This window comes from Mchenga conophoros, linkage group LG7 (genome assembly GCF_057382185.1).
Source record: "Mchenga conophoros isolate Kocher_MC1m ecotype Shallow Benthic linkage group LG7, M_conophoros_male_GT1.1, whole genome shotgun sequence".
In the NCBI taxonomy this organism is placed as follows: Eukaryota; Metazoa; Chordata; class Actinopteri; order Cichliformes; family Cichlidae; genus Mchenga; species Mchenga conophoros.
Window position 1 is genome coordinate 62,959,415 of NC_140532.1, and position 25,266 is coordinate 62,984,680.

The following is a 25,266-nucleotide window of genomic DNA, read 5'->3' on the forward strand; positions in this document are numbered from 1 at the left end:
GTCACAGGGGGTCAAATGATTTGGGGGGGTTTTCTCTAGTTTTTTTTGGATTATTGTAGGTCCTTTTCTTTACACTATAAAGCGCCCTGAGGCAACTGTTGGGATTTAGTGCTATATAAATACAATTGAAATGAATTGAATTAAATAAAGAAAATGCTTTCTATGTGCAGAAAAAAAGGGCTTTGTAAAATGATTAGAAATTCTATTACACACTTGAGCATGATATCAAGAGCTTTTTTAGAATCTTTATGGTCCATTAGAGGAAATGACTTCCACACTCTAAGATCAGTGCAATTTTCATATTTAATACACCCTTTTGGCCTATACTTCCTGCATTAGAACCTTATTACCTTCATGCAAGTCTTATTTAGGCAGGCAGATTGACTAGACAAGACAGATGCAGTGGCTACAGGACTTTTTACACAAAGGAGATATTTTACACTCTCGTATTAACTTATAGTCAGGAGACAAAGGAACTCATTTCATACTACTACTCTGCTGAATTCTTCTGACTTCACTGGTAAAACTTGCATAACCACATTTAATGTAAATACTTAATGAGATTAAACTGCTTCTTGCTATTCTACAGTATTAAGAAAAACATGTTCCAGAGGACCAGACTAGGACATTTTACACCAATACTCTCTCCTGAAAAGCTTTGTTTCACTGCAGGAATGTTTCTGGCTAGCATACAAGCAGGCTGTTTTCATTCTGAGAGGCTGATGAGTTGTTCGGACTCCACATCTTGGTCAAAGCTTTGCTACAGACGTCAGACATCCGTCAGATAGCTTATAAAGCAGAGTACCTCCAGATGGGCTCTATCACAGGCAATACCGTTTAATTTAACTATTTCCAGCTCTACTCTGAGTTAGGTAATACTCCCTAGGTATGAACACATGCACACATATTTGGCATGCAGATACAACATGTCAATTATAATTGCATGCAAGTTCAGTACAAGTTTATTTTGTCCAGCTCAATTCTGTGTGTCATCTATTATTTAAACACACACCCACGCGTACATTTGTTCTCCCAAAAAGCTGTCATTGATGATATCGGTTAAATAAAAGCAGAAATTAAAGTTACTCAGAGTTGCTTTATATGTCAGACAGAATAAAATGAGGGCTGTAAAATGTCATAAAGGAACAAGATAAATTTAAAAAAAGGGAAATGGATCAAAATATCATCTAACTTAAACTTCTTGCTTCAGCTGAGTCCAAACTACACATTTAATATGAGCCCTAAAACCCACACCCCGCCGCATTTCCATAATCCCTCATACTTTTCTCCATACTATAATAAAACTTGACGAGATGGAAGAAAAGTGCGGTGATGAGAAGAGTGACAAGTTTACCAAGTAGCTTAAGGCGCAAAGATACTTTGGCGTCACCTGCTGGACGGAACAAGCTGCCTCCCGGTTTAACTGACTGGCTTCCATAAATAATTAGAAAGCGGTTGTGGTTAGTGTGTTTGTAGATGCAAGGGGAGATGAATTGGTGCTTTACACGAACTAGATGTGTGAGGGGGAAAGATGGAATAAAACAGTGAAATAAATTATTATGAGAATGACGCAATTGAAACGATCACTTACGCATTTTTACGGTTCATTGTTGTCTGACGGTCAAGCTTCAGAGACTTTAATGTTGTGTTTATGTGTCACATGTGTCATTCATATTAAACTACAGGCAAATGGACAAATACACAAAGTACATGAAAGAAGCAAATGATATCGCTCACATTGGGCCAATGTGGATAAAATGCGCATAGCATTTCAGGAAAAAGACTCACAGGTCTGTTCCTGCTTCACTTTGCAAGTAACTAGACTTTTACGGTTGTAACGACTTCCTGGTGTCTTTAAGAGTGTTTAAAATCAGTTTTTACATTAGACCACCAGGCAAAACATTTGTAATTTCCCCCACGAGAACCACACAGACTGAGTGTTACTGTGCGTATTTCAGGCGAACGGAGGAAGGAGGGTGGGAGGTAAACGGTCCTCATTAAGCTACCGTTTGGACTTTCCCTCAAGTCCTTCAAGTCTGCTTTCAGTCTCTCTATCAGCACCACTGACTGATTTAGGAACAGCAGCAGCGGCAGCAGCTCTTCATTCACTCTCCCCTCTCAGGACCGCTTTACAGTGGTGCGCCCCAGACGCGCGCTCTCCTCACTTCAGGATGGACTCGTCTCCTTCTCTTCACCTTTACCACTGACTGTGACGCTGCCGTAGTTCAGTGGGAGTTCCCGGGGGAGGGGGCAGGAACTGTTCTTCTGTCCGCTGTTTCGCCTTTCCCCTGCTGGGTTGTGTATTGTTTTGATTGAACTGCCAGCGTACGCTCCATCTCCGGGCTGCAGTTCCGAGATGGGGATGTATCTGCATCTGCTGCTTTTGCAGTACTATTTCGTCTCGAGTTTTGTGTGCAACGCCATCGCGTTCGTGGAGGAGCCCTTCGGAGGGAGGTCGGACGGGTACTGCGGGCGGATCCTCCGGGCGCAGACCCACGGGACCCGGAGGGATGGGCACCATGAGTTCAGGCTCAGAGTGGAGGGAGACCCGGATACCTACCGGCCTGGCAGCACTTACAGAGGTAGAGTTGGCTTGTTTTGACACTTTGCGCAATTAGCGCGCAATCCTCAGAAAATTTAGCAAGTGGATTGTTTGCCAAGTTGAAACAGAGGCACGTGTACTTTTCAATTTCTGCTGTGTTTCACTTCCAAAACCACAACTATGTGTAATCACATGTTCTCACTGGCATCAAGGTAATAACCACAGCAATCACATTTTATTAGAAAATTGTAGCCTGAAGGACGCAATTTTCCAAACCCAGTCTGCTTCCTCTGGCCCCTTCTGGGAGAGTACTGGTTTGATAAGGATACTTAGAGTTATAATGTCTGACCTATATTCACTTCCTCTTCTCTCGTTGCCAGGAAATGGACGCAAACACACACTAACATACAAGTATCCACAGGAAGACTCACACAGATCTGGCTCCAATTAAGCTGACCCCTACAAATTTAAACTCCTCCTATCAGATGAATATGAGCACGTTTCAAAAAAGGCCTCTTTGGCCTGTGGCACAGAGATTGTTGATGAGTTTAGAAGAATCACTAATCAATTGTAATCACAATTCACTGGCATGTTTTAAGTACAAAGCTTCTTTTTTTTCTAAAAATTGAAATGAGTCCAGTGGAAGAGTGTTGGATGTGACCTGATGTGCTGCAGTTTTGCTGCAGGCATTTAAAACACGGATTGTAAAAAAAGAAAAGAAAAAAAAGGTCACCTTGTTTTAAAATCTCCCTGCTGTGATCATACCCCTGATCATGCAATGTTTTTGGCTGTGACACCACATTTCAGCAATCCATGTCTAAATTTTAATCAGCTATCAGGGTCCTATGAAGGACACCACCAAAGAAGAAATATCCCCCAGCCTTCATGGTGCTTAAGTAGGAAATAAGTTGACTAAAAAAACCAAACAGATAAAGCTGATAATATTGACACTTCTCCTCAGCGCCAGGAGCAAATTTAAGACAAATAGTATGAAAGTCAAGGTAAGGCTGAGCCAAATAAAATTTCACCCACATCTCATGTGGGTGAAATTTTATCGCCTGTTCCCCACACAAAACTCCAAAAAGATTTATAGTTTTATAGTCTTCTTTTATTCTGCTGTGAGATGCTAAACTAGTATTTATATCCCTCACTCTTCCACATCAGTCCAATACTCAAAGGAGTGCTGCTTTTACATGTTTCCCTGGGTGACCCTCTGTAACAGCAAGACCCTGATGTAACAATGTAAACACCTCTTTTGTGTTATTGTTGAGTTTCTATGCACACATCTTTTACAGTGGTCCTCCTGGCAACCAGCCCTGCTTATTTCAGAGGCTTCACTCTCATCGCACTGAAAGAGGGCAGAGAGGGCACCACAGATGACGACTACACCGGCCAGTTCCAGGTAAGGCTAAGCAGGTGTGGAGAGAAGGAGGAAGGAGGTGGGATCGCTGCATACCGAATGTGCTCTTTGCTCCTTGGGAAAGTTCCCAAAAGATGAACTCATTTGTATGCTTTAATGCACATGGGAGTCGACTTAGCTGCTCCCTGCTGTCTTCTGGTACGGAGGTTAAAGGAGGTATTGCTGACAGATGCAACACAGCTTCCCTGGATGAAGCTAGAAAGCTGTTGTGGTGGAAAAAGAAAGAGATTCTTGCTACCGCTTTGGTGCAGCTCTTTCAGGGTGAGGCAGACATGGCATCATTCCCTGCTAAATAGCAGATATTTCTTTCAGCGGAAGAAGGGGAAGGCAGAGGAGGAGAGAAAGAGGCATATAGGGACGGAGAGAAAAGAGATAAACAAGAAGAGTTAAGAGAGCGAGATGTGAAATGTTTGGTTCAGTAGTAACACAACTCCCACTGAGCGGCAGAGAGCTCCTGAAGAGAGGGCCAGACTTCCTCAATTACCTCCTGCTCAGTGTAAACAGGAACACACATCTGTAGCTGTGTTTCAACATGCTGATCCTAACCAGACTCTTACCAAACATGAGCGAGAGGCCGCTTTCATGTAACCATGGGTTTAAAGAGAGGACTGAGAAGGTTTAACCACTTGTTTTAGCCAGTGAGTGTCAGTTATTTATCAATCTCTTTGTCCTAAACCACAAGCTTCCATTTCAATCATGCTAGGAACATCTGTGTTTGCTGGACCTCCATGGCTTTGGTTAAACAGCTTAGTGGAAACCCAATGATCCCAGTAGAAAGAGTGAAAGTTGGAATCTGGACAGCCAATCATTAATGAACTTTCCCACGTTTGAAGCAGTTATCTTAAATCCGTAACACTGTGCGGAACGACTTCTCTCTCTTTTTTTCAGCATTTGTCTTATTTACTTCAAAACACACTAATTAAAGACACCCCGAGGAGAGTTTGACCACAAGGAGAGCAATGTTTTTAAAAGTGGCTTTTTTTTGAGCTGCTATCAGACGGTGACTGAAATGAAAACAAGTATGTGGGTGGTGCGATGCTTATTCCTGCTGCTGGTTTCACACTACAAAATCAAACCATTAGAATATTGTGACTCCTGACCACTCCACCACCACCGCCTCCATCTGCCCATCAGGCCTAATCACCAGAGAGTTTTCTGTTTTTTAGGCACAAGCTGACAAACTAGCTCATGTATGTAATTAGATTACTACAGCCTTTAACTGTTATTTATGCAGCCTAACAGGCTGAAAGAGCCTCGAAAGTTAGTAGAACTAAAGACCTTCACAAGTAAAATTAAAACAGTAAGTTTCAGGCAAGTGCTATGACTTAACACAGTTTGCCTTAACTTGTTCCGCTGATATTCATCCACTACCAATTATGGTACGCTGAATCAGTCACCGCTTTCTCTGCTCTGGCAACGGTGTATATGAAAACTGAGTCAGCAAAAGCTTGACCTATGTTGTTCTGGTTTTGACACACACAGTATGCCTTATGGTGGGCTATCGGTTGTTAACCCCCCTACAGAGGTGGGTCTAACAGCTTCTCTGGTGGAATCCCAGCTTCTCATTCTGTTGAACTTGGAAAACAGAGGTCTGTTGGTTGTGCTCTTTTTAAAAATGTATTTAAGTTTCACATTCAAATGCATTTTTTTGGAAAATTTTGTTTCTGTGATTGAATTTCTAGTATTTACTGACAGCTTTATTGTACATTAACATTTGTCATTGCAATGAATAAGCAAATCAGCGACACAGGCGACCAAATGTGCTAATAAAGATGGATGTATGCGAGGCAGTCTTTAAACTTCCTAAACATCACTAAGGGCTACATAATGCTTCAGCTAAATACAGTGTTTAGGATTGTTATAATAATCTTAACGCTGTCTGCTATCTCAGTAGCTTTGCATGAATCACAATCCAAAATAATTCTTATGAATTGGGATATAATTAAATTAAATACAATTTTATTTATACAGTGTCAAATCACAACAACAGTCGCCTCAAGGCGCTTTATATTGTAAAGCAATCATATGACCCCCTATGAGCAAGCACTTTGGCGACAGTGGGAAGAAACCTTTGGCAGAACCAGGCTCAGGGAGGGGCGGGGCCATCTGCCGCGACGAGTTGGGGTTAGCATCTTGGTGCAGCCCCTTAGTTCACTCTTTGTCTGAAACGAGCCGTATTTGCCGTTCTTCATTTAAAGACACTCACTTTTTCCAGCTTGCCTCACTTCAACACCCAAAAAAGTTCACATCAAACAACAACAAAAGACGGTTTCAAGTTGAACTTTACTTGAATAACGGTCAGGAAATCCTTGCCTGTTTATTTTCTAAGAAAAAAAATCCTTCACCTTACCTTTACTTTATATTTTCCACCTGTTTGTCCAAGCCTCACCTGCGGTGTTTCTGCACCCCATCAGTGGGGCTGGCCCTGACAAAAGGATTCAAGAGAAGAAAAAAAACACCTTTATTTCTTATACTGCAGATGCACTTCAAGGTGCTAAAAAATACAAATAATTAAACCTAGACATAAAAATTTCACTTATCAGTTCATCCCCCACATGCAACCTGGGTTCTTGGTTGCACACTGCACACTGTGGTGGGTCCCAAACACAGGTGATTCTGAACATTATTCCATTTGTATTTCTATATTTTTTATAGACAAACTTTAAATGTACTTTTAAATAAATCCATGTTGTGACATTAGTTTTCTTTTAAAGCATCTTTTTAAAGAAATGCATAAAAATGTCCAGGCTTTGCTGAAATATCCGTTTTTTCCAACATTCTTCAGGTGAATTGTTAATTCACAGTCATTTGTTCTGCCCGCAGAGACTAAAAGAGAGGGAGAGATTGAACTGATACTTAATATATTTGTTTACTGGTTCATTGGTTCATTTACTGGGCTGCTTTTGCTCTGGTAATTCTATATAGTGTGAAGTCTCACATGCCTGTCTTTGCCTCCTGCAGCAGAGTTGCCTCTAGGTTTGTTCTCCAACTTCTCAAACAAGAACATTTTTAATGAACATTCTTTGCAAATAATAAATGACAAACAGCAGCCAGAGGATAAACAACAACACACACCCCCAAAAAAGTCATCCATTAAAAACATTGAACACGAAAGAGAAAAACACCAACTGTTGAAACTAGCTGTGTGCTGGTCTGAAAAATTGAGTTCTTGAGGATGAAAGTGTTGTGAAAACCTCTTAAGGCAGAAAAAGTAAACTTTATAAATGTGGATTTTTCTTTCTAGCTCACTGTAGGAAAACAAAGATTCCAGAAACACCCCACATTGTTTGGTCGCTCCCAATAGGACCTTGGTTTTGTCTGAATTCAGATGAAGGACATTCGGTGACATCTAATTCAGCTGGGCAGTCATGCAGTTCAGCTAACTAGCTTTTTGGTTTAAACAGTTCAAACTTCTGTGTGATTTCTGCTCCTTGCACCTCCCTGTCTCAACCTTAGAGTCCCAGCAGAGTCTGGAGTGAAGCTGATACCAGGGAGTAGGCAGAGAGCAGAAACTGGAACAGTGTGGGCTGAGCTTGAACTGAATTAAAGTTGACAATCTGCCTTTGCAATCTGTTTGATACATATTGGTAGAATCCATCAGATTCTCTTTGTTCTTTAATTGACAGTTGTGATTTCCACTTTTCCCAAAAATGTGGGAAATGATTAAGGACCAATGAGATAAGCTCTTGTCAAAACCTTGTCAAGACTGCTTGGTTTGGAAAAGTTCTGAAAAGTTAATGTGGGGGTTGAAAAACGGATACCTAGCATAGTTCACTTGATTATCGAAATGCAAACTTTACTTTGGATTCACTTGGTAACAGAAACAAGTTATTAAGATGACTTCATTCATTAAATACGCTGTCCTTTGTGTCCCATTTTATAATAGTGGGTCGATAAGAGAAGATGCAGCATGACAGTGAGTCTGGCTTTTTATCTAAATGACCTAAATCCATCAAGCCAGGCTTCTCTTTATCATTGAGGTTTACATAATAATACTTGAAATGAGTTATGCACAACAATGCCTGAAACTTTATTTTCCTCAAGTTAATTATGCTGCTAGTTCTGCAAAGTCATGATTGTTATTGCGCATAGAAAGAGAAGCCAAATGAACACAGTTGTGTTTCCCTGTATGGCTGTTCTCTCTCCTTGCTCTCCGGTGCTCCGTTGTCTCTGGCAGCTGTCCTGGAATGTGCCCGCCTGCTGCTTCACTAAAACACCACAACTGAGAGCTGCTGCTCATAGTTTTTTTGCTTAAGCAATAATCTTCTCTTTGTCCCCATTACTACCATTAAAAGACTTCTGCCTTAATGTGTCAGACCTTGGAGAACATGTGCTGCCAGTGTGCATCTGTGAGGGAGACTCGGTATCGCACTCACCCGGCACTCATTGTCTGCTCTGAAATGTGTGCCTTTGTGCTTATACATGCGCTGAATGGGCATACGGGTATAAGAGTGGGACTGCGTGTGTGTTTTTCCCAGCCCTCCTTGTGTTACTGTGGGACGTGGGTCATATTTATCTAGGCCAGCAACGTGTTATTGCTCAGGGAGACAAACGGAGCTTGTTTGGATAAGCGAAGCGTTGAGCAGACGGGAGATATTATCTTCTTCTTTTTTTCTTGCACAGATTATCCGGGGTTCTGAGTTTAGCTGGGGATAAACAAACTCAATCCGTTTAAAGCCATAGGCTTGAGACAGAGGCAATTACACAAGCCAAGTAGAACTTGGAGAGCTATAAAGAAAAGGGTGTGAAGGATGTGTGCAGGGTTGGAATGATGGTGACCTGATATGTAGTGTAATCACCCTCTAAAGTAATCCTGCAGTAATTATTGCTTCTGTTAGCACCCAAAGCCCAAGCACCGCCTCTAACAGCCCGTCTCTGTTTTCTGATGGGCAGAAGATTACAAGGACAACTGTGTGCTTATTGACTTCAAGGAACTTCCAAGAGTTTACACAACTTCTATTTATTATGCCTGGCAAGCTGGTTGCTTCAGATGCTTGAGGTTTGCATAAATAATGCGCGCTGCTCTGATTAAGACTTATTAAATACATTATGCATCAAGACAATGAGTACAGGCCTCTTTGATTCTTTGGGGATTCAGTTCTAGCTCTTCGAGTGTCTGACAAAATGAATTCTCAGAAGTAGGTGACATATCATTTTAGGGCATTTTATAGCCATCCAAAACATATAAATAAATGATCGTTATGCAAATCTGCATCGCAGTTTAATCTAACATTATGGTTATTCAAGCAATACCCAAATACTGAGCAAGAGCATTTGCTGCACTTTGGTGTCTGATAACTTTATTCTGCTGCAATGAATGTGAATTTTAAATATCTGTCTGCAGGAAATATTTATTTGGCATAAGTAATTACAGCTCCATCACTGATTAAACTTAAACAACAGAAAACTGGTTCCCAGTAGGTTAATCTTCAAAAAAAAAGAACTGATCTCATACTTGGTTCCTCACAACCATCACTCTTATAAGAACAACTAGAGATGGCATTGCCAGGAGTCGGACTTACAATGCACAACAGATAATTGAAAATTTTAAGATGTGTCAGTTCATTTCAATGACTAATGTCATCGATCAAGAAATGCACAAATCTGATGTGTCACCAACAAGCAGCCCTGATGAGGGGGCAGCTAATCTACTGAAAACACAGGCACATATTATTATTTGGTAAAATTAAAAGTAACAAAGTATCAGATTTTAAGCACTAAGAGGAAGGCGGGGTATACCCTGCAAAGGCACCATATGTTGCAGGGCTCATATTGGCAGACAACCATTTAGACTCACCAGCTAACCTAACCCTCATGCATGTCTTTGGGAGGAAGCTGAACATACAGAAAGGACCCAGCCTAGATTTGGACCCACGACCAATGAGCCATTACTGAGAGGCAACAGTGCTAACAGTCAGCCGTTGATGGGACTGTATGGGTCCTGCGGCTATTCTGAAGATGAAAACTGACAGCTCACATGGAACATAGGATTCATCAAGAGTGTGTCTGCATTATTACAAACGTTCCCGACAAATAAATATGGAGTCTGTTTAACAGCTGACATGTTTAAAACGTAGAGAACACAGGATTATTTACCTTCAGATTCTGATCCATCCGGCGTAAAAGATTTTATTGCAAATGCACATATCACTCTTTGTTTATGGATGGTGTGTAATGCTGCAGGTATGTATTAAAATCAAAGGCAATAATCTGATTCACAGCCAGCTATGGGCAACAAACAGGAGATCCACTAATGTTTCTACAAACTCCCAAATTACATTTAGTGAACGATGTTATTCAAACAGGTTCAAACATCAAAAACACTTCATATTAGAAGCTTTGTGATGGATATTTCAGTGTTCAGGATACAATACAAGAGAAAAGTAGCCTAAAAGAGAAAAAACATACATCACTGTCCTCTAACATATGCACACCCAAAGCGCTATTTTTTTATTTTTATTACCTAAATCAAAATATTATGTGCTCATGCTTAGATTTTTGTTATAAGCAATTACCAAACTGGTAATATTTCCTTATTGATACATTGGTTGTTTTTGAAATTTTATTTGCTGATAAACCAGAAAAACATATTGGACCCCAAAACCAGTAATAGAAAACACTACTGCAGCAACACCACTGCAAAACAACCAGTGAATAGCTTGTTTGATGGAACACAAAATAGAGGTACCAGGTCTTGCAATTAAACTCTTCTTCTTCTTTTGAAGTAAAGTTTCGCCCTCTGACATTATACTAATTACACTGTTTGACTGACGGTCGATCGCTGGGAAGTTGTGTGCAAAAAATAGCACAACGAAGCTCCAAAAATGAAGACCAAATTAGGATCCAAAGATTTCCTCCCACTTGACAAATTCCTAATAACACAGTATTGTGTGAAATTGTGGTTTAATCTACATTACTGGAATAATAGCTCAGGCAAAATTACTTGCAAAAGGAAAAACTTTAGCCCTGCGACAGACTGGCGACCTGTCCAGGGTGTACCCCGCCTTTCGCCCTATGACAGCTGGGATAGGCTCCAGCGCCCCCCGCGACCCTGAAAAAGGATAAGCGGAAGCGAATGGATGGATGGATGGAGGAAAAACTAATTGCCACTGTTTGCTGTCACGGAAATTATCATCACTTCATTTTTAGTGTTTGGAAGGAAAAAGTGATCAAGGGTGACTGCAGTGGTCTCCACTCTCTGTGACTCACTTTGGGTCTGTGCAGGAGCCTGTATAGTTTGTTCATGCTGTTTCGTGCTGGCAATAGCCTAAACAATCTCTGTGGGCCAAAAGAGGTTGGAAGACAGGCACATGCATACATACACAAAGGGACCCAATGAATATGCATATTAAACATGTTTATCTGTTAGAAAAATGACTGGATAAGGTATTATTCAAGTTAAATTGCTACCGTGGACTCTAGGCGAGGCTTTCTGCCATTTGGAATAAACCAGTAACCTTTCATACAGTTATTCACCTTTTATGTTCCTCCCATTTGAACTGTTTATATATGCTTAATGTTCATTGTACCAGAGATTTTGTTTGACTAAAACTAAGGTCAGCTGCTTACTGACTGATAGATAAAGGTAACTTACTGAAAAAGTCTAATGTTCTGTTTTTAAATGTATTTATTTAGTTATTTTTGTTGGTTTTAACTTCTCCAGATTCACGCATACACAGAATGAAACAGCTGGTTACCATGGAAGCGAAGCCAGCAATCTGGTAACCCATTGGTTATCATCTGATGACTTGTCACTGAGTGCTGTCACCAGAAGCAATGAGTCTTCCTGTGTAACTATCACATATTCAGATATTTGATATCTAACATCATCAAAGCATCCAGGTCAAGACTTCCTGTTTGTGTGCCGGTCATTGTTTACAGCCTGACTGTAACAATGCAAATACATTCTTCAAAATCTACTGTGATATTAAAGCCAAGGGTTTTTGTGGTTGCATTAAGGCCCATGATTTCATATAGAGAGTACCCAGAAAGCTTGCAGTACCGGGATTTTGCCTGCTGCCTACAGATTCTGCACATTGATATGCAAATGTATATTTGTAGAGATCGAAAAGTCAGTGACTATATAATTAAGTTTGAGAAACAGGTTAAAAACAGTTTTCTGTCATACAAAGTCTTTTTACTGTGGGTCAGTCATTAAGTGTGCCCCCTAAATATGCTGTTTTGTCAAGGTGACAGACTTGTCTGATGTTTTCAGCGCTTTTATCACCACATGTCAATAATGTGAGAAAAGAGAACACAACAAACTGAAAGAAGGGCAGGAAGCAAATCATTTGAGACTTCATAAAAAACCTGGCAGACCATTTCTAGTGTGCATGAACACAAACAAGAGATGAAGACTCTTTGGTCTGATCTTTGTGACAGCAAAACGGTTTTAAGAGTTTCTCTGAAATGACCCCCGCAAACCATTAGTGCTCTATAAATGTGGATATCACTGTAAAAGAAGGAGATTTTAAAAAGAGCTTTGGGGCTTTTTTTTTATATGAAATAGACCCAATGAACAATGCACTCCCTCTTTTTCAGCGCTATTTTGTGCAATTGAATGCCAAAAGCCACAGAATTGGCTCCATTTGCTAGGAAATAGAGCCACACACACACACACATATGTCTGATTTTTTTCTTTTTCTTTTACAGAGTAGCTGTTTGGATGTGTGACACTTCTCCCTTGGTTGGGTGGCTCAGACAAAAAATGTAATATGATGCAATATTGGTGATAGCCCCAAGATCTCGGCGGTGTTCTGCAGTAATAGCACAGCTTTGATTGATGGAAAGCTCAAGGCAAAATGCAAAATGTCGGTGCCTCCAAGGTCTTCATCAAGACAAGAGAACTTTGTTACTTTCTGAAATAAGCTCGTCTTCAAGTGTTGACGTGACATTTCAATCTATCTTTCTGTCTGCTTATGTTTTTCCTCTGAAAAGTTTTATCTTTGCACTCAAGTCCCAAATGTTTTAACTGTATTCATTCCTTTGTAACTGCTTTGCATTTAATTACTAACTTGCAAAGTCTGTGCACACACCAACCGAAACCAAAAAAAACGCCAACACGCATAGCATTGCACACTAATATCACTCTTATTGTCAGATTTCTCTGGGGATCGTGGGTTTGCATTGTCTGTCTTGAGCTCTCTGTCTCTTTGTTTTGTGTGTGTGTGTGTGTGTGTGTGTAAGCACAGTTCTGCGTTTGCTTGTGCAGGGACTCTGAAGCATCTGTGTTTACTGTCTCAACATGGAGCAAGAGATTGAGAGAGCGAGATTGAGACAGACAAACCGTGGCGTGGACACTCGTAGACATCGGGGTGTGCAGTGAAAATAAATGCTGCTTTGCGAGTCTTCTCACACGCCTTCACTCGTTCTTTCAGGGTCTTTCCATTGCTTGCACATTTTGGGTGATTGAACAATATGGGTTGAACATTCAATGTGTCTGACTTTTTTAGTAGCTTTACTGTTTACAGAATAGTCATGACAGAAATATCACCACTGTGTAAGTAGTTGTTCTTCTACAAGGCTGTCCGTAATGGGGATTTTATTGTCTGGACTTAAAGCCTCACTGCGATTAGTGCAGTTGCAGATTTGCATACTTGTCTTAATTTAAGACTCGCCTGTCTTCAGACTGTTTTTCGTGCAGTGACTTTAAAGCCAGTGTTTCAGACTGGAGTCTTTACTTGTGACCTTAACCTTCTTGACTTCTAACATTAGATTATCTTGAAGTGGCATTTCATTTATCTCTCTTAACTGTGTCCTTTTCCAGACTTGGGACTTGCCCTTTTTTAGCATAGCACTTCATATTGACATGATCGTATCCCACAGTTGCTGCATGTTTTTCAACTCCATTACCATGATGTGAATCTGCTGGTCCACCAGTCCCAACTGTTCTTTATCAGGTTTGGACTTTGTTACATGGCATATTATCACGCTGGACGTAGCAATCAGGTGATGGGCACACTGTGATCATAAAAGGATGCACATGGTCAACAACAATACTGTCATCTTTAAACAATGCTCATCTGGTACAAGGGTTACCAACTGAGCATCACCTCCGGCCAGAACTGTTAATACAGGGCAGGATGGAGCCACGGTTTTATGTTATTTATGTCAATTTTTGACCTTACAATCCAAATGTGGCAGCAGAACTTGAGGCTCATCATACCAGGCAAAATGTTTCCAATTTTTTGTTGTCCAAATCTGGTCAGCTTTTTCAAATTGTAGCCTCAGTATCCTGTTTTTACCCGACAGGCGTGGCATCCAACGCTGTAGTTCGTCTGCTTCAAGATTTGATGTGTTGTGCATGCAGAGATGGTCTTCTGTATAACTCATCTGTAACCAGGGTTTATTTGTCTTACTGTTGCCTTCCTATCAGCGTAAAGCAGTTTGACCATTCTCCTGACCTCTAACATCGTGAAGGTATTTTAGCCTAAAGACCTGCAGTCACTGGGCATTTTCTCCTTTTCAGACTGTTCTCTGTAAACTCTAGAAATGGTAGCATGGGAAAATCTCAGTATGTCAGTAGTTTCTGAAATACTCAAATACTCAGAGAAGTCTGTCTGAGACCAACGATGTTCAAAGTCACTTAAATCACCTTTCTTCCCCTTCAATGTACAGAGTTGCTGCCATGTGATTGGCTGATTATATATATGTTTTACAAACAGTTAAAAGCATCAACTTAACAAACTGTCTGGTTAGAATTAATTTTTTTTTTTAAGTATTAAATAAAAAAAACAAAACAAGACATGACCGTGATGCTGAGTAAAGCGCTGGGTCAACATGACAGCACTGTTCTGAAAATAAGCACTGCTGTGATGCATTCATTTTTGATCTGTTCTTTAGGCCATAATAAAAGGCTCATTATGCAGTGTAAACGCTGAATAGATCAATGGTGGAATGAGTGTTTTGAAAAGTTTGCAAGGTAGTCATGCTGGATATTAAATGCTCTGAAAGTTGTATTTCAGCCTGGATAAAATGAAGTTAAAGTGCTACAGTTTCCAACTTGAGAAACAGTGAATGATGTCATTTCTGTGGATCAACCTTTAAAGTCAACTTGAAGATTCACATTTAGAAATGAGAAAACTGTATTCTTGTCTTTCTGACATAGATCTCGGGTAGCACCACAGCCATCCTTTGTCCAACTATGATTTTAGCATCTTGTTTTCACTTACACCACTAAAGTAGAAGGCAAGCAGGGACAAGTTCCCCTTATAATTAGAGCATGTGCATTTACATGCAAATTAAGTATCTGAAGGCAGTCTTCACTTTACTCTGCAGAGTTAGCAAGTTCACTCACTCTTCAGACAGAGAGCAGTCGAGAACTGCCATTATGAGTTACAGTTGACCTTGGCCTGAAAATTCTGTCTTGACATGGAAATTAACTTTCTTGACCCAGGTGCTTTTTCCTTACCTAAATTTGGACTGGGTCTTCCCTGTGTTCACTTTGACAATCTGAAATATCTATCTTGACTTGTTTTGGGTTGGGTTAAGACGTAACTGTCTTAAATATGCATGGGATATGTTTTAACCTATAATGTACACTATATGCCAAAAGTATTGACTCACCCACCCAAATGATTGAATTCTGGTGTCCCAGTGGAAGTGATTAGGCATGCAGACTGCTTCTACAAACATTTGTAAAAGAATTGGTCGCTCTCAGGAGCTCAGTGAATTCCGGCAGATAGGATGATACCTTTTATAACCCAGTTATGAAATTTCCTCACTACTAAATATTCCACATTCAACTGTTAGTGGTATTATAAGAAAGTGGAAAGACAGCAACTCAGCCACGAAGTAGCAGCCTCCTAGTTCAAGTGAAAGGAACTCTTAAGAACTCGCTTCAGCATACTTAGACAGTTTGGAAAATCGCCTCCTTCCAACTTTGTGTGAACAGTTTGGGGATGGACCCTTCCTGTTCCAACAGGACGGCGCACCAGTGCACAAAACAAGGTCCATAAAGACATGGATGAGTGAGTTTAGTCTAGAAGAACTCTACTGGCCTGCACAGAATCCTGACCTCTGTTCGGAAGTCTATGCAGCTTCTGAACGAAAGGACAAAAATTCCCATCAATAACTCCTAAACATTGTGGAAAGTGAATTGTGCTTCTATTGTAAACAGACTGCAGTGCTGTCTGATAGGCAAACCAATCTGATAACATGAGGAGGATCACACACTCTGTAGCACTGTTGTGCTCTTTCTCTCAATGTTAAATGTTCACCAGCACTGTTACAGAAATTAAGCAGAGTTTTCCTCATGTCTAGACTGCATCTTTGCGCCATCCTTGTACATGTTCTGTTTTGAATCCACCTCGTTATTCTTAATATATGTTTAGATTCCTCTGTCAAAAAACTCTGCCTTTCTCTCAACCCAATGAAGAAGAGAGTCTGTGACTCTTGTCTCCCTCTTTTTGTCCTCAGGACTTTGGGACTGGGTGTTAGGTCATTGTTATTGTTGAGGCGAAGCAGCTGTAGAATGCTAGCTACTAGGTCAGAGGTCATGTGTGGATGTGTGCTTTTGTTTTTTGTGTGTGTTTAGTCTATTAAAATGTCTGACAAGGTCCAAGTACCGAAGGGACTGTGCTAGACATGTCATGAATACACAAGTTTGTTATTATCCAAAGCCTCTCTCAGGGACTCTCAAATTGTCTGCTTTCCCACAACTTTGCTTTCAGCCCAAACTGGTGTCATTTCTGTGATTCCGAGTAGCAAAAAGCAGCAATTGTCAATGTCATCAAAACTGCTTCTGATATTGTCTTAAGATTAAGCATAAATGGTAAAACAAATCATATTAAAACTAAATTTACACTCTGTTTTCACCATCATATAATACATGAAACAATTCATTTTTCTTGCCGTGTGATGAAGATGAGACCTCTCGTTCTGTGCATCAACTTATACTATAAGCGTATTCTTGTGTTCTGGCTGTCCTGTAAGTATAGTTTTGTTTTTTTGTTTTGTATCTTTAGCCATCAGAATTGTTGCCTGAAGGCCAAGAAAGATGCCAAGCGGATTTACCAATTGGATCATCATGGCCTTGCCATATTGGTCCATTTGATTGACCTTTATTATAATTATGTATTTATTTTATTTTATTTTCGGTTGTTACAGATGGGACAGACATGACTGGGGGATAGGACAGGGAGAAAGAATGAAAGAAAGAGAGGGAGAGAAAGAAAAATAGAGGGGAGAAGAGACGGTGAGAAAGTGGGGAAGAAAAAAAAAGAAACACAAGCAAAACACGTGGATAACCTGTATGGAGATAAGAAAGAACAGAAGAGAAAACAAACAAAAAGAGCAATACAATAAATACAAAGCCATCACAATAAACTAGCTAACAGTAGATAACAGCAGATACTAAATATTACATGTTATTGTGCAGTACGCAAGATTGACAGCACACAATGTGCTTTGAGGCAGCAGCCAAGAAAGGTGTAGTTTGTGTCTGTGAACACCCGTGTGTACACCTGTGTGCACACCTGTGTGGATCAGCACACTTGTATTCAAAAGGTTTCTCCGTGTAACGATCTGCTAGGGAGTGTGGGGAGCCATAGCCCCGTCCCCCAGGCCATGAAGCAGGTATGGAGGAGATCCAGGCCCCAGACATCCAGAGGCCCCAGAATGCGAGGACCCAAGGAGGACCACCAGAGGGGCAACCGTGCCACCCTCCTGGGAAGAGCTGAGGAGAGCCCCAAACGAGAGGTCACCCAGCAGCCCCAGAGCAGAGGCCAGAGGGGGTTGCAGTGGCGTGCCCGCGGGCTCTGCTGGCAGCCAGCTGTGCCAGAGAGGACCGGGCCTCAGGCCCAGAGGCAGACACAAACGTGCATTCCCACCCCTATATACACAAACAAATACTCGGCACTCACCCGACGTGGAGACAGACACAAATAGACACTGTACACACATTCACACTCCCCAAACATACTCTATATCCCACGTCCGGGTATGGTTTGTCCCTCTGGGGGTGGGGGTACCCGGACCCAGGAGATTTAACCCTTTTCTCTGTGGTGGAGAAAAGCAGACTGCCTCCTTATCTGCAGTAGCAGGGAGGCCCCGCATCCCAGACCCCAATCCGACGGCCAGCACCTCCTCCCAGCCCCCCAGCCCCGACGGTTAACAGAATGGGGGTGAGTGAAGACCCCAAACCTCCCTCTGCCTGCTCATATGTAGTGTTGCTGCGTGCTGTTCTAAAGTGCATTTAAAACACAGGAGGGCATGGTGCTTCCTGCCAGAGAGCAGCACGGCTCCTCCCGAAAACCCTCAGTGTCTATATGCATTTAAAATTAAAGGGTAGGGCACCAGCGCCAGAGGGGGGTTTGAATACACCGACCATCCTCTGGATGCTGTATAATGTACCCACCCCCAAGCCCCTATATGTATGTGTGATGAGAGTATGAGTAATGTGGATGTCTAGGTTGCGGAATAAAATTGACAGTGTTATTTTTAGAAACTCCCACCATGCTGTTAGAGAAGAGCTGATGTTGACGCTTTTAAAGCATTCATGTTGTTTGATGTTTGAGCTGGTAAATGGTAGGTCTGAAATCTCTAGATTATTACATAGTGCCTGTTCAACATCTATCCAGGGTTCATCTAAGAAGGTGTGTTTTAACCATCTAGAGATGAACTGAAGCCTGTTGGCTAAAAAGTAGTGATTAAAGCCGGTCGGAGGAGGCACGCTCCGTTTTGCGTAACTATTTTTAAATCCAGGTAGCAGTGCAACCACATAAGCTAGCGCAATAGTTTTTTTTTGCATATGAAACCGGAGGAGTTGTACTTACATGTTATGCCATCAGCTTGTCCTAAGTCACAGTTTCCTTCCATATATAGCTTTGCAAAAACTGCATAAAAAGCACTTGCAGCAACAAAAACATAATATTCCAGAAACACGCTTTGCCGATCTGATCAGCTGTTTGTAACACTTCCTATGTCCATCAGCGCGAACTATTGCATGTCCGCCATGTCCTGGAAACCGGAATTGACGCCATTTTGCAGAAATGTAGTTTTTTACCATCAGGGCCTTATGAGCCTGTACTGGTGTTTTTAAAAGTTATGTTTGATTTTATGACTTTCTGTGTCGTTTCTCGGATGCTTAGGACTCATATTGCACTGCTGGAAATAGTTTATTTTGATGCATATGCTGTTTTTTTTTTTGCAAATTTGCATTATAATATTTATTTTCTTTTTGCCTGCAGTATATAAAAATTGGTGTATTTCAAAAATAAAACTATGGCGACACTCAAAATAAATTTCCTGTGGTGGGAAACTATTTTGTGCAACTTTTTGTATTTACAGTTTTGAGGGATAAGCCTCTTAAATTTCTCTAACTAGAAACAGGGCTCTAGAGTGCGACCAATTTGGTCGCAAATGCGACCAAATTTTTTAGTGGTGCGACTAAAAAAGATATTTGGTTGCACCTGTGCGACCAAATGTTCGGGTAGCAAAAAAAAAAAAAAAAATCTGCAACCTTCCCTGTGGTCAACAACAGACACACATTATGCCCCTATCGTGGACTAAACCAATCAGAGATAGTAAGGGGTGGGACCTCTCTGATTGGCCGTGGTCCAGTTGAAAGTGCAGGTGGAAGTGGGAGGTGAGTAGCTTGAATAAAGCGATATCAATTCATTAAATCCTGAATCGACTTTTAAATATAACTGTGTTTTGCCAGAAACTCCAGATTCTCAGATTAAAGCTCACAAAACCATTTCAACAACAACCAAACAGCAAATGAGAGCAGGTACACGGATTCCACACAGAGACGTAAACACAGAGCGGACCGACTCATCAGAATCAACTTTGTCTTTCTCGGCTTTCTCACCCGACGGCCCGCAGATGGACACGCTGTCGGAGCTTAGCGATTCTGATGCGTCCGGTCCGCGCTGTGATTATGTCTTTTTGCGCTGATTCTGAGCTGCAGGTTTTGTCTCTCCAACCAAAATGTTTTGCTTCCACGACTATTAAAATCACACTTCATGCACAGCTAGCTCTCTCCCTATGTCTCTCTGTACTTCAAGAACAGTTTCCCATCTCCAATCTCTGTTTTCTGTATTATTCATTTGCTTATTACCCACCAGTCTACTGTTGTTTACAGCGCTGTGGCTGCTGTCTTTTTCTTTTCTTTTTTTCACTTAAATGACCTCGGACAAGAAAGCTTGTTTTTTCTGTTGTTCAATACTGAAGAAATTTAAACTTTATATGCAGAACATTGTAGAATATTTTAAGGTTATCTGCTATAAAAAGCCAGACCAGGAAAATCTCCTTCATGTTTTTCTGTGTTTTATTCTCAGTTACTTTAACACAAAGGCATCTGCTGTGATGTTCACAATTCTGATGAAGTCAGTACTGATAAATGATCAGAATTATAATATTTCTGACTGTATGAGGCTAAGTTGAATCGAATCGGGACTTTGAAAACCGGAATCGAATGGATTATAGAAATCAGTGATGATACCCAGCCCTAGTGAGCAGCCTAGGCCCGACAGAAGTGGATGTAGCTGTAATAAGAAAGGAACTATTGCTAACTTTTCTGTTAAGTTAAGGCCTGATCCTTCTGAAATTCATAGCCAGTGCTCTGACACGGTGTCATCAATCTTTGAATGCTAAAAAAGCACAGTGTATCCAGAAAAACACATTATATTATATAAATTATTATAAAATTTGTGTGCGCCTAACTTTGGTGCTGGTACGCCTAACTTTTTAAAGTTAGGCGCCTAACTTTTTAAAGTTAGGCGTACCGGTACGCCCATGGCAAAAAGTTAGTCTAGAGCCCTGTAGAAATATATGTTAAAAAAACAAAAACGATTATGGAAGGAGCAATTAATCGGAAGAACTGTTGATTTTGACCAGTTAATTGTCACGGTTCTGGGTCCGTTGGACCCAGTATTTTGAGTTTATTGTGTTTTGATTTAAGTTTGCATCAGGGATTGTGTTCTTGTTCTCTTGTCGTGTTATGGTAATGTTTATGTCTATTATTAGAGTTCCATGTTCTGTTTATCTGGGTTTAAGATGTGGGTTTAGTTTCATATGTCATTTCAAGTCTGTCTCTGTCTAGTCTTTGTCTTTGTCTTAGTAAAGTGTGTTTTGTTTAGTGTTTTATTGTGAAGGTCTGCGTCTCATGTGAGTGTGTTCAGTTTTACCTTTGTCTCGTCTTGTTGATTATTCCCAGCTGTGTTTCCACCCTGCGTCATCTGTGTGTTTCCCTGCCGTCACCATCTTGTACCGTCGTCCACCTTGCTTCATGTTTGAGTTCCGGTTTGTATTCAGTAGTTTAGTTGTCTCCAGTCTAGTTTAGTTCGTGCTCCATTTGCTGTTTGTCTATATTTATTTCGTGTCCAATAAACCACCTTCACTCCTCCACTACTGCCTGCAATTGGATCCTCATTTATTATTTTTATACGGCTCATCTCACTCGCCGTGACATTAATTGAATAATCTGAGACTCTTGAGAAAGAGTTTATCAATGCAATTACCACAGAGAGATTGGTTTGTGAGTTTTGGAGAAAAAGTAACACATCATCTGCATAAAGGCTGATTTTATGTTCTACATTCTTACATTTTATGCCCTTAATTGTTGTAGCCTGTCTAATTGCTGCTGCTAGTGGCTCAATAAAAATTGCAAACAGTGAAGGGGAGAGTGGGCACCCCTGCCTGGTGCCCCTCAGGAGACAGAAGCTGGAGGATGTTTGGTCATTTGTTCTGACACAAGCTGTTGGGGAATTATATAATATTTTTAACCAGCTTACGAAAGAGTTTCCAAAACCAAATTTGTGTAAAGTTGCAAATAGAAATTTCCAGTTAACTCTGTATAGTTTATTATAATAATAGAAAAGCCAGCACACAATCTCACTCCTTATGTGCTGCAGAAAGTCATTAAATACAAGGACAGCACGCAAAAGTGTTTTGCTTCTATTTCACATTTTGTTGAAACATCAATTTCTGCTACATTTCTTTTATTCTGAAAACCTACAGAATATTTTATGTTTTGTGTAATTGTTCGTCAGTTTCAATAAACTTGAAGAGTGTAATCTGTTGTCACTGATGCCTGCTCTGTTCTGTGCTGCTACTCTACCTGCCTCTGGTTTTTAATGCACGCTCTTCTAAAATAATATAAGTAATCATTGTCTAATAAGCTATTGTGTGTACTGTGTTTGATATATTGTCTATGCTACTTGGCAGAGCATAGAGGTGCAGTATTGCATTGTGAGGCTTGCTTGTAATATTGTTTTTGAATTCCCTTGCCTGCATTGATCTGGGTTCTCTTTTTCCAGGGAATTTTTAGGAACACCAACATTATATGATGCCATAAAGTTCAAAGTGACCTTTTCAGAAGCAAAGCCATTTAATACTGAATGCTCATCCTTTTCTTTCTAGATCATTGATGAAGACGAGACACAGTTCATGACCAACTGTCCTCCCGCGGTGACAGAGAGCACGCCTCGCAGACGCACCAGGATACAGGTCTTATGGACAGCACCACCCAGTGGGACTGGCTGTGTTATACTTAAGTAAGTTTTTTTTTTTATTTATTAATCCTTTATTTATCCAGGTAAAAATCTCATTGAGATTAAAAATCTCATTTACAAGAGAGACCTGGCATCATAGCAACAAAAGTCACATACCACATAGGTATATAACATTTAAAACAAATACAATATCCCATACAAACATGTGTAAAATATACAATGACAGATCAAATTTTGCTTTTACGATTATTCATCACAGAGACGTTTAGTAAAGTTAAAAGAAAAAAAAAAAACAGCTGCTTCTTGCGTCAAAACAGGTTTAAAAGTTCAGATTGATAACGCCAGTTAAAGCTTGAATAGTACATGTTTATGGAAAATCAAACCTTAAAGATAACACATAGTGAAAGATTATTTGAACTGTGATAGGCACAGGTGTCTGGATTTAAATGCCATGATGGCAGATTTTAAATCAGTCACTGCTAGCTGATAGGAGTGTTTTGTCTGTGTGTGGGTTTTTTTTTTTCTTTTTTCTTTTGTACATGGTGACAAAACCATAAAGGTCAAAGTGACAGATAACTTTACTCAAGCAAGTTTGAGCAAGTTGGTTTTCATGCTGCTGGAAATCAACAGTATCTAATAGAAAGGAGCATAAGAATAGGTCAGATTAACATCCATGTGTCATCTTAAATAATTCTACAACATCAGGAGCACTTTACTCCCTTTTTACTTTTTCTTTTCCTTCACAAAACAACCGCAAAGCAGAATCTCTCCTGTTAGTGAATGTAGTTCACTGGTGTGGTCATTGTTGCTTTTACAGATACTCGTAATCGGTTATAGGCAGCACATTAAGTAAGCTGATGCCAGGTGTTTCTTTAGTTGGTGCGCGCATTAGCTTCTGTAAAGGGACCAGCTCTACAAAGGAGAGATGGATGGTGATTACTGGGGGCAATTTGTGGTTTGAAGCAGGTGGGGCTCTAAACCTCTGTGTAATTTCAGGAGTGTGTGTGACCTTAGCTTTATGTGCATGTGTGAAATGGCGCCAGCGACTCTGAGGAGAAATGCTGTGAAACTCTAAAGAAGGTGCACGGTATCAGGAGGTATTATTTTGTCTAGACACGCACTGGAGGAACAATAACTGTTCAGTGTTGTGCCTTTTATTAGTCATTTTAAAGCCTCCATAAAATAAGAGCTCTTTTTTTGATAACAGTGTTTCCTTAAATAAATAAAAAAGGCGAGAAAATGCACTGTATGTGAATTCTAATGATAGGAAGAACATGCATCGATATATGCATACCCGACATATGCATATATTGGTTGGGGTGTAATATGCAGATGAGCCACAACATTTACACCACTGATTGGAGGATGAAGTGTGGTCTGGCTCTTTCAGTCTTGGGGCTTTTAGGGTGGATCCCTACACAGCTGATGCTCGACAATAAGAACTTTGTTTTTTTCATTGTGTTCCTAGAGTCATTCCTGAGCAGTTTTTGAGGTGTAGCAGAGAGTGTTGGCCGTCTGGGTTGACCGTTGCCTTTGGGTAATGTTTTTATTGTTCGCAATCAGTCAGTAAAATGTTGTTTTTATGTCCATTTTTACAAATGCATTAGCAAAATGTACAGGTGTAGAAACAAAAGGAAAGAAATGTTTCTCTCTGAGATTCAAACTAATCAAAGGCATTTATTCTTATTAGACCATTTTTTTTAAAGGCTACTTGTTTTTCTGGATTTTAATGAAAATTATGGGAGAGAAACAGAGCGGGAACATACAAAGCTGATTTTAGTGAACGAAGGGGATGATTGTTATGCACAATGGCTACACTTTATGCTTCTACAAATTTAATATTCTCAGAAAACAAATAGCTCTTCCCGTTAATACATGATGGAGTGTGACGTATAATTCAAGCCATGTGCGAGGAAAAAACAAATGATGTGTGGGCTCAGACAGCTACAGTGACTTATGGCAATATGTAGCTGTGAGCCACTCTTTGACAACTTGAGAATACAAATGATAAACTGAGATAACTCAGAGGGAGCACACCTCTGAAGGCGTCTGCCTCTCTCCTCTTCTCTCCGCAGGTATGCCTTCTTTTTCTTAGCTTTCTCTCTCTCTCTCTCGCTTGTTTCCATCTCTTCAATCCGACTTCCCAAAGGGAATAACCTCCCTGACATGCATCTCTTCCTCCACTGAGCGAGTTGCTATAACTTGCCCTCACCTCCACCGTATACTCACAGCTGTTACTTTTAATTTATCTGCTTTTGCTGTATGACAGATGGCACATAGCCATCCCGGTGTCTGCCGGTTCAATAAATCTAGCCCTATGTAGTGGAACATCTGCTATGCAAATTCACCTCGTTTTTCTGTCACTTTTGTCTGTCAGCTGCGAGATAGAGATTTAGTATTACTTCATTTAACATCTTCGCCTTCCTCGTCTCACTTCGTCTTCTTTCTTAACGGTCTGCTCTCTGCTGTTGTAACGTGCCCGTCATGTTATCTTTGTTCGGATCTATTCTGTTTTTCCCGTGATGCTTTTCACAGTGTCGAGGAGCAGATTCACATCAGCCAGGAAGGAGATACTTTGCAGTAGGTTTGCGCTATAAAACACCGCTTTAGTGGACAACACAGGCAGCTGTCTTAAATCATGTAGCTTTACCCTGGCCAATTCTGAGAGTGGCAAAAAAACCCCGCACAACTTCACTTCTTCTAGCAATCTTCACAGCAAAGCTACACATTTTCATCCCACTGTGGGAATGCTCTTCTTCTCTCCGCCTCTCTTTATCTTGCGATCTGTTTCATCCCACTCAGCATTCACTCGCTTGGAGAAAAAAATATGCTGTCCGTCCACAACGTCA

General features: G+C 40.6%; 1 protein-coding gene across 1 annotated transcript in view; it reads left to right on the forward strand.

The window, feature by feature from the left end:
• Positions 1-2,063: 2,063 nt before the first annotated feature.
• Positions 2,064-25,266, forward strand: part of spon1b (spondin 1b) — a 128,262-nt gene continuing 105,059 nt past the window's right edge. Inside the window, exons 1-3 of the mRNA XM_085280700.1 lie at positions 2,064-2,582; positions 3,838-3,944; positions 22,326-22,459. Of these exons, the coding sequence (XP_085136826.1) occupies positions 2,357-2,582; positions 3,838-3,944; positions 22,326-22,459 (467 nt within the window). The 5' untranslated portion in view covers positions 2,064-2,356. The remainder of the gene's footprint in view (positions 2,583-3,837; positions 3,945-22,325; positions 22,460-25,266) is intronic.